Source organism: Molossus molossus, unplaced genomic scaffold (assembly GCF_014108415.1).
Source record: "Molossus molossus isolate mMolMol1 unplaced genomic scaffold, mMolMol1.p scaffold_m16_p_4, whole genome shotgun sequence".
Taxonomy (NCBI): Eukaryota; Metazoa; Chordata; class Mammalia; order Chiroptera; family Molossidae; genus Molossus; species Molossus molossus.
The window spans coordinates 86,984,833-86,999,113 of record NW_023425377.1 but is presented as its reverse complement, the minus strand read 5'-3'; the positions used below and the strand labels follow the sequence as shown (position 1 = coordinate 86,999,113).

General features: G+C 34.5%; 1 protein-coding gene across 1 annotated transcript; it reads left to right on the top strand.

Moving 5' to 3' along the window:
* Window positions 1-4,478: 4,478 nt before the first annotated feature.
* LOC118643946 (disintegrin and metalloproteinase domain-containing protein 20-like) lies at window positions 4,479-6,743 on the top strand. Its single transcript, XM_036282267.1, has one exon. The coding sequence runs from the start codon at window positions 4,479-4,481 to the stop codon at window positions 6,741-6,743; it is 2,265 nt and encodes a 754-aa protein (XP_036138160.1).
* The last annotated feature ends 7,538 nt before the right edge of the window (window positions 6,744-14,281 follow it).

The window sequence follows — 14,281 nt, the reverse complement described above, 5'->3', positions numbered from 1 at the left end:
CACGTCGATGTTTCTCTCTCTCTCTCTCTCTCTCCCTCCCTCCCTCTCTCTCTCTATCTGAACAAAATATTGAATAAATATCCTCGGATGATGATATATATATATATATATATATATATATATATATATATATATATATATTTGAGGGAAAAAATTATACCAACTTTTGTAAAATTTTATTTTATTGATTTTGAGAGAGAGAGAGAGAAAAAAAAAAACACAAAAAACATTGATCAGTTGCCTCCTGCACATGCACTGACTGAGGATTAAACTGCCAATTTCTGTTGTACCAGATGATGCTCCAATCACCTAAGCCACACCAGCTAAGGCTTTTTCAGCTTTTTATAATTCCTTTTAGAAGAGAGAAGCAGACAGACTACTTTCTAGTTTATTATATAATACAAGCATTACTTAATTCAAAACCAGACAAAGATGTGACCAGAGAAGAAAACCATAGACCAATATCTCTCATGAACCTAGATGCAAAAATCCTCAACAAGATATTAGGAAATTGAATCCAAAAATGTATAAAATAATTACATACCATTACCAAGTTGTGTGATATATCCCAAGAAAGCAAGACTGGTTTGATATTTGAAAAGTAATTAATGTGAAACATCATAGCAACAGCCTAAAGAGCAAAGTTACATACCTGTAACAATAGGTTCAGAAAAACGCTTCTTACAGAATCTGATATACATGAATAATAAAGACTATTAATAAAATAGAAAGAGAAGGCATTTCAGAAACTCGATAAAAATCTTTACAAAAATTTATAGGTAATATTACACTTAATGATGAGAAACATAAATCTTTCACTATGAGGTCAGGAACAAGGCAAAGATGTACCACTGCTTTTTAACATATTATTCTAAGATGTTGCAAGAGCTTATTAACATAATAAAATAAAAAAGGAAATAAAAGCTATACATATTAGAAATGAAGAAATAAGGCTATTTTTGTTTATAGATGACTGAATGCTCTATGTAGAAAATCTGAGAGAATCAACAATAACTCCTGAAACAAATCAACGATTATGGCAAGGTTGAAGGATATAAGTTTAATATACAAAAGTTGGCCACTTTAAACAACTGGAATTTGAAATTTAAAAAACAATATCATTTACATTAGCATCTTGAAAATGAAATTATTATGCATAAATCTCATAATATATACCATTTTTTAAGCCAAGGTAAAACATGAAAAATGATGAACTAACTAATCAATTATCATGATGAAAAGGAATCCACTTGTTAACTAAAGTTGACCAAACAAGTCCTTTTTGAGTTTAGAACTAGAGCATATAGAATGTTTCTAGGATATGAAAATTTTTATATTAAATGTCAATATTTTCATAAATTTATTCCTCCTCCCCTGTCTAATAACAAAATAAGTAAATGTTGCTATCCAGCCATTAAATTAAGCCAGGGAGATTGTCATGTTTGAACTGTGTCTGCTGAAATTCAAATGTTGAAGTCTAACTCTAAGTACCTCAGGAAATGTTTTTATTTGGGAATAGGGTCATTGCAGACATAATTAGAGTCAGGATCAGGTAATGCTATAATTGGGTGGGCCCCAAATTCAATACGACTGGTATTTTATTTTAAGTGGCCAATCTGAGCAGAAGAAGAGAACCACATGAAAATTGAATCATGCCGCATAGGGCAAGGAAGGAAGCCAGAAAAGAAGCCTAGAATAAAGCCTTCCCTAGTATCTTCAGAGAGAGTAAGTCATGTGGACACTGATTTTGGAATTCTATCCTTTAGAATTGTCATGCAATAAATCTCTGTTAAATTATTCATTTTTTTGTACTTTATTGTAGCACCTTAAAAAATTGATTAATATAATTATAGTTCTAAGTAGGTTCCTTAGAAACTAATTGAGATAAAAGCTGGAAAGAAAGTGTAAAATTCCAATAAGGGAAAAAGTGAAGATCTGGAATGGACTTACTAAACTGGAGGGGAAATAGAAAGCAGGTATCCAGCTGGCAAACATAACCAACCTCTCTGTACCACAGGTAAACTCTCAAGGATAATCAATAACTAAATTTGCTATCTTGATTTACCTCAGCCAATTTGCTAAATACAGGTCTGCCCATATTTGTGATTTTAAACTGTCAGCTAATCAATTGATAGATTAAATTTATTCCCACTCTGTATTTTACTCACCTCTCTCTTCTTCTAAATTTTATTTCCCTTTACTTACTGACAGTGATTTTCTTAACAAATGAAATATATTTATGTGCAAATATGAAATATCTCTGTGTTATTTTATTGATCTTATAAAGAAAGTTACTGATGATTACTGATGTCTAGAGTCCTTGTAAAATATTTTAAATAGGGTACACTTTTATCTGGAACTTGATATACTTTAAGTGTTCCACATTATGATTCATTGTTGAGGAAATAATCTGGGACCAAGGCAACAGATCAATCACAGTTACTGAAACTAAAGTGTTTATGCTGTATATAGAAAGCACATAGGATGGGGATAAGGAGTATGGTCAAATGTATTCATATTGAAGAGTTGTTAGAATTAAAGTTTGATGGAAATTGTGAAGTCACAAAGAGGAGGAACTTTAACCAGAGGCCATGGTCTGTAGAACTGGGAAAGTCTTGCTGCTAAGTAACTATGTCTAGAATTTAATAAATTCGGAGACAAAAAGGGAGGGTATTTGTATTTCTCTTTGTCATGTGAGGTCTCAAGTGAAAATCTGTTTTCACAGAGATGGGCAGTAAGAACCATCAATGAATATGGCTATACTTAGAAAGGACCATGGGAACCATTAATTCTTCTGCTGGTAAGTCACTCAAGAATTTCATGTAAAGAAAAGAAGCAGTAGTATTTGTATATACATACACATATCCACACACCCACAAACAAACAAAACAGGAGTATTTACCAAGTATTCTCATCTTGGGGGGATCTATGACATTTATTATTTCCTATTCCAATATATTTTACTTCATTGAGAGGTACAAAATTGTGCTTTAAGGAGTTGTTACTCATAATTGGAAAACTGTGACTTAGGCTATAAATAAGAGTGAGAAGGGAGGTGGTAATTAAGACACAGAGACTGACAAAACTATGGGGATAAAAAAGACTTTATCAGTGATCTTATACATATATTAGTATGTACCATAATGTTCAGTCAACAATAGGCAATGGTGGCACTGGAAGGGAGAAGTGCTATGGGTTAGATGGATGTTACTTAAATGTGTTTATATTTTATTATACTCTTAAGAATAAGAACATTTTTCAGCATCATGTAAAATGGAAAAAAAAAAAAAACAACTAGAAGGGTAGCAGTTGGAGATAGGAGTGTTTTGGAGACAAAATTAAATACCTTCAGAAATGAAAAGGAAACCAATAATCCCAAAAGGATGGAGGAAAGCTTTGGGGAGGGTAATATTTTCTTATGTGGCACAAATATCTGAATCCCCACAGTTTTAGAATTGCAGGGTTATTCTTGATTTCACACCTCATATAGATGTATTTATGTCATAAGCAAATATATATATATATATATATATGTATATATATGGACATATGGATATATATCTTAAATGAAAAATACAAATACAAAAATATTTGCCTCAATAATACAAACATATTAGCACATATTTTTGAAAATGAGAAATGTGGTACAAGCATCATGCCTTTCTAACAATAATGATTTGTTACTTTCTTCCTTGAATAGAATAGTAATAAAACCACATAATGTGCAGACACTGGGCTATACACTCGGGAAACATGAATAATACAGGCCTAAATAAATTAATGGTCTTGATTATGAATTTGAGCAGGGTGGTTGGGGCAAAGATACACTTTAGAAATCTATAAAAGTTCACTTAATAATTAACATATACATGCCAACTTTTATTTATAGTGTGAATATGCAGTCATCATTAGATCAATAAGTACTGAGAGTACTTAAAGTAAAAACATAAAAAACCCCTGTACAAAATGAGGAGACACAGGAAAGTGAAGTCTGCTATGAGAAATCTAAAACACACTGATCAAATTTACTTCTCACATAGGTAACATAACAATTTAAAAAATGCCTAATTAAGGACATCTCATTTCCTGGATTGTGTACTCAGTTCTACTTGTTTTTTGTTTTGTTTTTATATCTTGATTTAACGTGCATCTAGGTTCAAAAAATTTCAGCCTATACTAATCACCATTTTTTGGAACATCCAGTTTCGCATTGCATTACAATTTCTTAAGGGCAAATGAATGCAGTATTCTGAGTCATGTCTTGAGCCAAACGTCAATACACTTTAACCTGTATCTTTCTCTTCCTCCTCCACCATGGCCTGTTCATAACCTCCAACCCTGTCTCTATCCTTTTTTAATTCTCTTTCAGTGTGTTCTTCTGATGATGTGACTGCCAGAGAATAGATTCAAAGTCAGTGCTGAATATCTAGCTCAGAAGTACAGTGATGCTTCCTGCCCATCCTATTTTGCTCTCCCCAATGGCTGTGTATGGTGGCACCATAGTGGCGATGGGTGAGGCCCTGGTGCATGTGAGGAACACTCCCCTCCCACTCTGGCTGGGGGTATTTCTGTTCCAATATGGATGGCCCCTGGTTGTGCACTCCCAACGCCATGGTCCCCCAGAAGTGGTGATTCCCTTGAAGGTGGCAGGCACTGGCATTGGCATGAAGCCTCAAGGTTGGCTTTCTTACACAATGCATTTTGGGGGCCAGAAACACATTGTCCACATGAAAGTCAACAAGCTTCTCCTGTCCAAACACCTCCCAGTATTCACCTACACAGACCAGGGTGCTATCCTTATGGAACAGCCTTTTGCCCAGAATGACTGCTACTATCAAGGTTATGTAGAGGGGGATCTAGAATCCCTGGTTGCCCTCAATACCTGTTTTGGGGGCTTTCAAGGAGTCATACAGACAAACAACATGGTTTATGAAATAGAGCCCAAAAGACTTTCTACCACATTTGAACATTTTGTATATAAGATGGACAGTGAGCAGACACAACCCATGAGATGTGGGTTAACAGATGAAGAAATAGCACAACAACTGAAGCATCAAGAAAGTGTTAATTTCACTTTGACGCAGAGTGGGTATGAAGGCTGGTGGACCCACTGGCGGTTTTATGAAGTGGCAGTGGTAGTGGACCACAATCTATATCTTTATCACAAAAATAACATCTCAAGAATGCAATACCTATTAGTCAATGTTTTCAATATCGCAGATAGCCTTTTTAGACAACTGAATATTGAACTGATTTTAACGGGAATTGAGATCTGGAATGAGGGTAATCCCATAGAAATAGTCGAAATACAGATGACACTTGATTCCTTCTGCAAGTGGAAGAGGCCTAGCTATAATAAACGCGTACATCATGATGCTACAGTTCTTCTTGTGAGGAGTACATTTAAGAATGCACTTACTACGCTAGGCTCTATTTCATCAGTATGTGACCCAGATTCGAACTGTGCAGTTGTGAGTTACATGAGTGATGATTTGTTTCATTCAGCATTTCTTGTGACACATGCGACTAGTCATCCTTTGGGTATGTCTCATGATGGAGACAACTGTAAATGTTCGAGAGGACCCTGCATAATGTCTGGAATCTCAAGCCGTAATGGTCGGTTCAGCAACTGCAGTTATAATGATTTCATAAACGATATTAAACACAGAACTTGTGTGAACCTTCCACCAGATTCAAAGCACCTCATTATATATAAACGATGTGGGAACGGTGTGGTTGAAGAAGAAGAAGAGTGTGACTGTGGTACTTTAGATTTGTGTTTGCGAGATCGATGCTGTGAATTCGACTGTTCTTTGAACATTGATGCCGCTTGTGCTTTTGGGCGTTGTTGCAAAAACTGCCAGTTCTTGCCATACGGCACAGTTTGTAGACAAGAGAAAAATGAATGTGATCTCCCAGAGTGGTGCAATGGGACATCCCACATTTGCCCAGAAGATGTATATATGCAGAATGGAATGCCATGTGAGGGCGGTGGCAACTGCTATGAAAATAGGTGCAATAGCCGTGAAAAACAGTGTAGGAAAATTTTTGGCAAAGAGGCCAAGAATGCAAATCTCACTTGCTACACAAATATTAATACCCGAGGTGACCGTTTTGGTCACTGTGGTTTAACAGCCTCTGGCTACATAAAATGTAACCTCTCAGATATCTTGTGTGGGAGGATTCAGTGTGAAAACGTGATGGAAATTCCCCTTCTCAGTGATCATTCTACTGTGCATTGGACTCACTTCAATGGTGCCGTCTGCTGGAGTACAGACTACCACCATGGGACACCCATACTTGACATTGGTGATGTGAAAGATGGTACAGAGTGTGGTGCAGAACATGTTTGCATCAAAAGTAAGTGTGTCAGTAGGTCATCTCTGCTAACTAATTGTTCATCTAAGAACTGCAATATGCATGGGATCTGCAACAACAGACAAAACTGCCATTGTTACAGAGGCTGGGAGCCCCCCAAATGTGTGAAACAAGGCTTTGGAGGTAGTATTGATAGTGGCCCACCCCCTAAGATAAAAATGAAGAGAAAGGGAAAAGAGAAATCCCTGCTACTTTCGTTGATTATTTTTTTTCTTGTATTGTGCTTGTTAATTTGTTATTTTGTGGTATACAAAAGAAGAAATATGAATGTTCCACCTATTCCTGAGGAAAAAGAGGTAAATCTCGACACCTTACCTACGAAAGTAAAGCAAGATGTTCCAATTTCACTTAAGCAAAAGAAGTAAAATGTTCTCCATTTTAGAAAGAAGAACAACAATTTACAATTTCAATAAAGAAACCCAATCTTATCAAATTTCTCTTGTACTAAGTTTTAGTCTCCTGGCTATAGAAATGTTACAGAATGTATCACAGACCACTGACATAATCCCCAAGATTTTTTATTACTTGGATTATAAAACATTGGCCATTAAACAATTAGCAAAATATTCTAATTACTAGAATATTTCTACATTATATCATCTTAAGTAATGTTAGTGTTTAATTGCTCATGGAATTTGTCTCTTTGTGTTTCCTGAGCAAAGGTACAGCTAATGGATAATGTATGTTTGTGTGTTTTTAAGTTGCTGTCTCAATTCTAACTATCCTTCCAATTTTCATTCTGCTTTGTTACATAGGGAATGCAAACAATCAAATCGAATTTCTTCTTTGCCAGTCCTCTCATTTTTAGTTTTTGCAATAGTTGGCAACTAAAGGAGACTTGAAACCTGGGAAATTTATTACTATTCATGCCTCATTAACAGCTCAAGCCTTTACAAAGATAGTAACTTTCAGTCTTCACATTATTACTATAAATAATACAACAGTGGGCAAGAGTAGGTTTATAGTTGTGAGTACACAAAACAAAATTATTCTTTTATTATTTATTAATTATTGTATTATTTTCCATACAAATGACTTTAAACCTACTTTTGCCCCACTTCTGTGTATAATGTTATAATTATAATTTCATATATGTTTTAATAACTATTAGAACCAACACTACTGTCAGGCTTAGAGATACTGGCACAGCTACCAAGCATGTTACCCTCAGGGTTTAGATTGTCAGATTTTTGAATCCACCACCAAAACCCTGAGGTTTCAGTCCTAAATTGGTTAACCTTCTCCTCAGAGGTTCAAGTCTTAGATCCATGGGATTTATTCCAAAGGTATAAATTCCAATAATCTCATCTCTTTCCTTTGATCTCAAGTCCTAGGAGCAATAGCTACATCTATTTGTTAGTAATGCATGTTTATCTCAGTGGTATGGTTTCATTTTATGGCATATCTCATTATCCTAGTATAATGGAGAACATGGAAAGGTATCTGACAAAAGAAGATTTTAACTTTTTATACACCTCTGCCCTGTAACATCTTGTGGACCTGATTTACTCTTAGACAGAATTACTTCAAAATCTGGAAAAACAGAAAATACTAGCCATTCAACTCCTCTGTACATTTTCTTATAAAATGGATAAAAAAATACAATTCTCTGTAGCATATATAATCTTCACAACCATGTTTTCTCTGGTAAAAATAAATAAAAGCTAGGAAATCCAAATTACAGTTTAAGATTATATTTTAAGGGCATCAAAGAGCGGAGGATATAATGCGGAGATGAACTAAAATTTTAGGGAAGGAAAAAGTCCTGAAAAATATTCAATCTTGCCTGTCATTTTTCTGAGATCTTAGCAACAATGGATGTGAATTGAGCCTTAGCTTTGGCCCAGTTAGAGGACTTTCTCTGACAGAAAGAAAAATCCCCAATACTCTTAGTTTCTACACAGGTTTAGATCAATTCATAAATTAGATATTAAGAGGCCTCAACTTCACAACCATTTTTCCTAAGTCACAATTGCTTAACATAAGAGCTTTGTGGGAGGCTAGAGATCTACTCTGAAATTTCTCAAAGGTGTGGTTTTCTAAAATCATAGTATATTTTGGACACAAGACATAGTAAAAAGAGGCATATCTCAAGCATCTGTACTGTCTCCCCATAACACACCGATCTGATTTTTTAAATATTTTGTTTTATTGATTTTAGAGAAAGAGGGAGAGATAGAAACATCAATGAGAGAGATACATTGATTGTCTGCCTTCTGCAAGCCCCTGCTGGGGATCGAGCCTGCAACATGGGCATGTGCCCTGATTGGGAATCTAACTGGTGACCTCTTGGTGCACGGGACATCTCTCAACCAACTGAACCACACAAGCCAGACCACTTACCCGATTTTAATATTGCATGTGGCAAATGACGGGAGATCTGAATTATGAACCTCATGATGATAGAGATGAATCCCCCCATAATCTTTCAGAGCTGATAAAATAGTCTCATAAACTCACAATTAAAAGGCTCACAGGCTCACGCTTAAGCAGCACAAGAAAAGGAGAATTCACCCAACATTTGCTAAACATTCACTTACCTCATACCTAACACTATCCGTGACCTAAGGTAATCAGCTTCTCATGCAATCTTTCCAACAGAAGAGAGAAAACTCTCTAAAGAAGCCACCTGGAGCTTTTTTGTTTGTTTATATACAATTTAATGCATAAAATTAACCATTACTGTACATGCTAACAGCTAAAAGGAATGAGTTATTACTAAGAGAAGTAAAAGAAAAGGAAAGAAAAAGAGAAACTATAAGTAATATGAAGGTGATTCAAATAGGGGAGAAAGAGTACATTTAAAAAATAACTATGACTAATAATTTTAAAATAGAATAAAATACACAAAGTATGGGAAAGAATCTAGAATATCCTCAGTGAGTTGTAATATACAAAAGTATAAACTGAATATTTTAGAACTAATATAAAAATGATAAGAATTTAGTTGATGGTTTGCAGTAATTAGGGCATGGAAAAATATAAAATTACTTATCTGGAAAGCAGTACAATGAAAAAATTCCCACACTGACTGTGTATACAGAAAAATAAAAGCATAAATATTAAGTTTTAGAAATATATTAAACATATAGCCTTGGCCAGTTTGTCTCAGCAGTACAGCGTCAGCCTGTGGATTCCATTCCAGTTAAGGGAACGTACCTAGGTTGCGGTGTATCCCAGCCCTTGTCGGGGTCGTGCAGGTGGCAACCAGTCAATGTGTTCCTCTCATGTCAATGTTTCTCTCTCCCCTCCCCTCTTTCTTTATACCTGAAGACAAATGGAAAAATATCCTCAGGCGAGGATTAAAAAAAAGAAATATATGGAACATACAAATGTTCTAACATCCTTAGTAATGGAGAATTACAGAAAGCAAAAAGAGAGAAGAGAATAAAAATAATATTCAACAGATGTTTATTAGTACTATTGTAAACAACGAAATACATCAACCCATTGCTTCAGAGCATGTCGTATTTCTCAGAAGCACAAACAATCTTTCTTCTGTTTTTTTTCTGATTGGGAGATCCTTAGTAATCTGTCAAATTGGCTTTTTTTTTTTTTTTTTTCCCCTGCCTGCTGAAATCTTCTGGTGATCTCTTCTACTAAGTGTTTTGTTTTGGTTATAATATTCAGCAAGATTTTTTTATTTGGGCCTCTGTATGTATGCATGTATTTAAGATTTCATGTTTTTATTGATATTCAGAGTGGCTTTCCATAAAGGCAGTATTTGGTCAGAAGATGTGCTTAATCTCTTGAGCCAGTGAGACTTCAGTCCTTTGTTGATACATGGTGATTATGGGAATATTTTAAGTCAGCCAAATATGACACTTTCATTGTTCTTGAGTGGGTGCACCTTAGCACATGTGAATAGACTTCTAGATACACAATGATGACTGAAACCCAGGAGGGATCTAGTTGGCTGTTTCTTTCCCTGGTCTCTTTGTTCAGTTTCTGGTGGTCTTCCATTTAGCTTCTTGCTGCTAGGTTCATGGGATTGACAGCCCACTCTTAAATGCTTGGTACCAAAATCTCCATTATTTTCAAAAATACCCCATTTGAACTTCTCCATCTATATACAAAATAAAGTTAGTCTACTCAGAACTTTTTCTATAATGTAAATATCCCCAAACAGAACATTTGTGCCAACACATAAGAGAAAGACGATAGACCATGGTCCTCTGAGGTTGCCCTTCCTGGCACAGAATACTTGCTCTACAAGCAATACTGGGGACTTAGTATTCTAGACCCATCGTGCCTGTGGCATAACTTTCTCACTTTGAGTGACAGCAGCTCTCATGTAATATATAATTCCCAGAACAGGATTTAAGAAAGCAATAGGTAAGTATGTGGTCTATACTTGTTGGATGCACCACAGTGGTAGACTGGAAATTTAGAGTCGAATGAACCCCCTTTGTCTTGACCATATCAGTCCAGAATAGAGGAAGCAACACTGACCTAGGGAATTAGATTATGTAATAATCAAATGCCACACTTTCTGCTTTTACCAATTTAAAAAGATATAATTGGACAACACTTTCTCTTGTATAACCTTAGATCAATTTCCAGAGACATCAATTTTTAAAAAAATTTTACCAGTTAATTGGTTGTCCCTAAGGAGAGGGTCTGCCAGTTCCTCACACAATCAATCTAGAACTCACCTGACAGTTTGAAGAAGAAAAAAATACTATCAACATCTAGTCATATTATAAAGTTACAGAAATTTCCTGGCTGGTGTGGCTCAGTGGATTGAGTGACGTCTTATGGTCTGAGAGGTCCAGGTTCGATTCCTGGTCAGGGCACATGCTCGGTTTGTGGGCTTGATCTCCAGTAGGGAGCGTGCAGGGGACAGCCAATCAATATTTCTCTCACCTCGATGCTTCTATCTCTCACACCCTTCCTCTCTTTCTAAAAAAATCAATAAAAATTTTTAAAAATAATACAGTTACAGAAATTAAGATAGTAGAGAATCAGCAGTGACACAGAATAGAGAGGTCAAATGGACTTTTCAGTACCTTCTGTTGGTCAATTAATATCCATGTAAACGTGATGTATCTTGTGTGTATGGGTGCCTTATATCTACATTTTATTTATTTTTTGTTGTTTTGAGTATTATAGATATCCCTCATTTTTCCCTCTTTTCCACCCTGCACCTGGCTCCTGCCCCACCCCAGGCCTTCTAGAATGCTATCTCACACAGTACACTAAGACCAATTCCAGATTGATTTTAGTTTTCAGTGTCAAAGGAATATCAATAAACTACCAAATGAAAGCATGAAAAGTTAATTAATTACCATGGAGTAGACAAGTTTACTTAACTGAATCATAAAATCTGAACATAAAAAAACTAGTTGTTACATAGAACATGAAAAAAAATGTGTCTACTCCTCAAAAATACCATCAAAAAATCAAAGTTAAAACCTATTGAATATATAAAGAATATATTTGCAAAATGCACATATACAAAATAATTTGAATATAGAATATATAATACTCCTACAACACTGTGATGTTAAAGACAGCCTTAATTAAGGTAGTAAGTTGGTGAACAAATTCAGTCAATTCTCAAAAGAGGACAGCCAGAAAATATATGAAAGGGTGATCTAATTTTTAGTTATGAAAAAAAATATGAAAACTGCAATTTCCTAATATTTTATAACACCAGAATAGCTAAAATAAAAGTTGTGATTGAACATGTCATATGTAAGCAAAATTATGGACAGTTAAAACTCTAATATAGCACATCGGTGTTGGTATGTAAACTGGTAGAAATACATTGGAAAACTGCTTATACTATTTCCTATGTCTGAGCGTATCATACACTCTGAGTAACAGCAATCTGATTTATAATCTGGAAGGACATGTCTGCATATTTTAATTGAATGACATATTCTAAAATGTTCATATTAATACTAATCATAACGCCCCAAACTAAATACCTACCAGTGTCCAACAACAGTAGCCTTCTTAAATAACTTGTGGTACATTGACCTGCTAGAATGACATGGAATGCTCTAGAGTATGTATCATAACATGGATGAGTTTACAAACAAGACATTGAGTGAAACAAATGAGCTACACTAGAGTACATTACGGATGATTCCATTTGCAAGACTCACAAAACAGGTAAAACTAATCTATGCTATAAAAATTTAAGATAGGACTTATTCTTAGAGGGCACACAAAGTATGCAGTAATAGTAAAGTACACTTTTTTAAACAATATAAAGTACAGCCCTGGCCGGTTTGGCTCAGCAGTTGGAGTGTCGGCCTACAGACCAGAGAGTCCCGGGTTCAGTTCCCACTAGGGGCACATACCAAAAAAAGAAAGGAAAAAAAAAAAAAAAAATATATATATATATATATATATATATATATATATATATATATATAAAGTACAGAAAGTTTATATAGTGTAAACATGTAAGTTTTGAAAATAAGACCTTCAAATATGACTTACTAAATATGTACTCATGCCAAGATAAATGGTTAACTAGAGTTGGTGTCGCTTTTGTCCGTTTCACTTCATAGTATATTTTTAAATATATAAAACAAGAGATTTAATAATCAAAATGGAAAAACCAAATAAAATGATGAAATCATTTAGGAAAGTCATTTTACAAAATGAAAGTAAATCTAATTATGTAAATGTAATGTGATTATACTAGGGAAGAAACTGGAAATTTAAAAAGTTAAAAATTGTACTCATTTAGCAGGAGTCTTTCATTAATTAATATTTTGAAATAAAAAAGAGGTTGACTTGGGAAAGGAATTTAGCATAAAATGTAATTTCAGTAATTTCATATCATTTAAATTTTGTTGAAATATAGCCAATCATTACCTAACTCCAGCTAGTAATAAATCATGTTCACACTAAATTCAGCAATATTAACGGAAATCATTTTTTGTAGCACCTATCAGAATGATCTCTTTTCAGATAACTTAGTAACGTAGTTAGATGATAGAAGGTTTGTCAGAAGATGAGAGTAAAAAAAGGTATACTATTTGAAATAATTATAATCAAGCACATAACTGGGAAAAATAAATTTGAAGTGCACGTTTCACAATAATCTTAATATTTGACTTATGAAGGTAAGAGGCATTGCAGAGATACCTTTAAAGTGACCTAAGTCAATGAAGATACATATCATGTTCATGAATATGAAGACTATATTTTTAAGGTGACCGTTCTTCCCCAAGTAATTCACAGATTCAATGCAAGCCTAATCAAAATTCTATCAGGCTGTGTGCGTGTGTGTGTGTGTGTGTGTGTGTGTGTGGTAGGTGACAGGCTGATTTTAAAATTTAAGTGGAAATTCAAAATAACTAGAATATTCATGACAATCTTTGTAAAGAAATACAATGTTGACATTCTTACACTAGCTCTTTTCAGACTTGTCACAGTGCTTCATCATCAAGACAGGAGAGTCCTGGTATAATGTTCAATAATTAGATCAATGAACATCATGAAGACTGGTAATAGAACAATATTGATATTGTCATTCATTTTTTAATAACAATAAATGGGGGGAACAAAAGTCTTTTAAAGAAATGTTATTGGAATACATGTATGTCCAAAGGGAATAAAATGGGCCTTAATTTCTATCTTATAACATGCTAAACTCAATTATTAAGAGGGGGTGTGGACCTAATGAAAACCAAAACCCATTAAAATGTTGCAGAAAACATAGGAAAATATCTTCATGGAAGGAGCAAAGATTTTATAGACAACAAAAAACAAAACCAATTTAGAAGTGACAAGGTTCATCAGTTACTCTTGCCATCCACAGTAACTACTAAGAAAAAAAAAGAACAAGAGTGGCTAAATATTACAAATATTAGCAAAAATATGACAGCATCAGCATTTTCAAGCAGTATTACTGCAAGTGTGAAAATTCTATAATTACTAT

Coding starts and splice junctions, on each gene's coding strand:
- LOC118643946 (XM_036282267.1), top strand. CDS start 4,479: ATGGCTGTGTATGGTGGCACCATAGTGGCGATGGGTGAGGCCCTGGTG.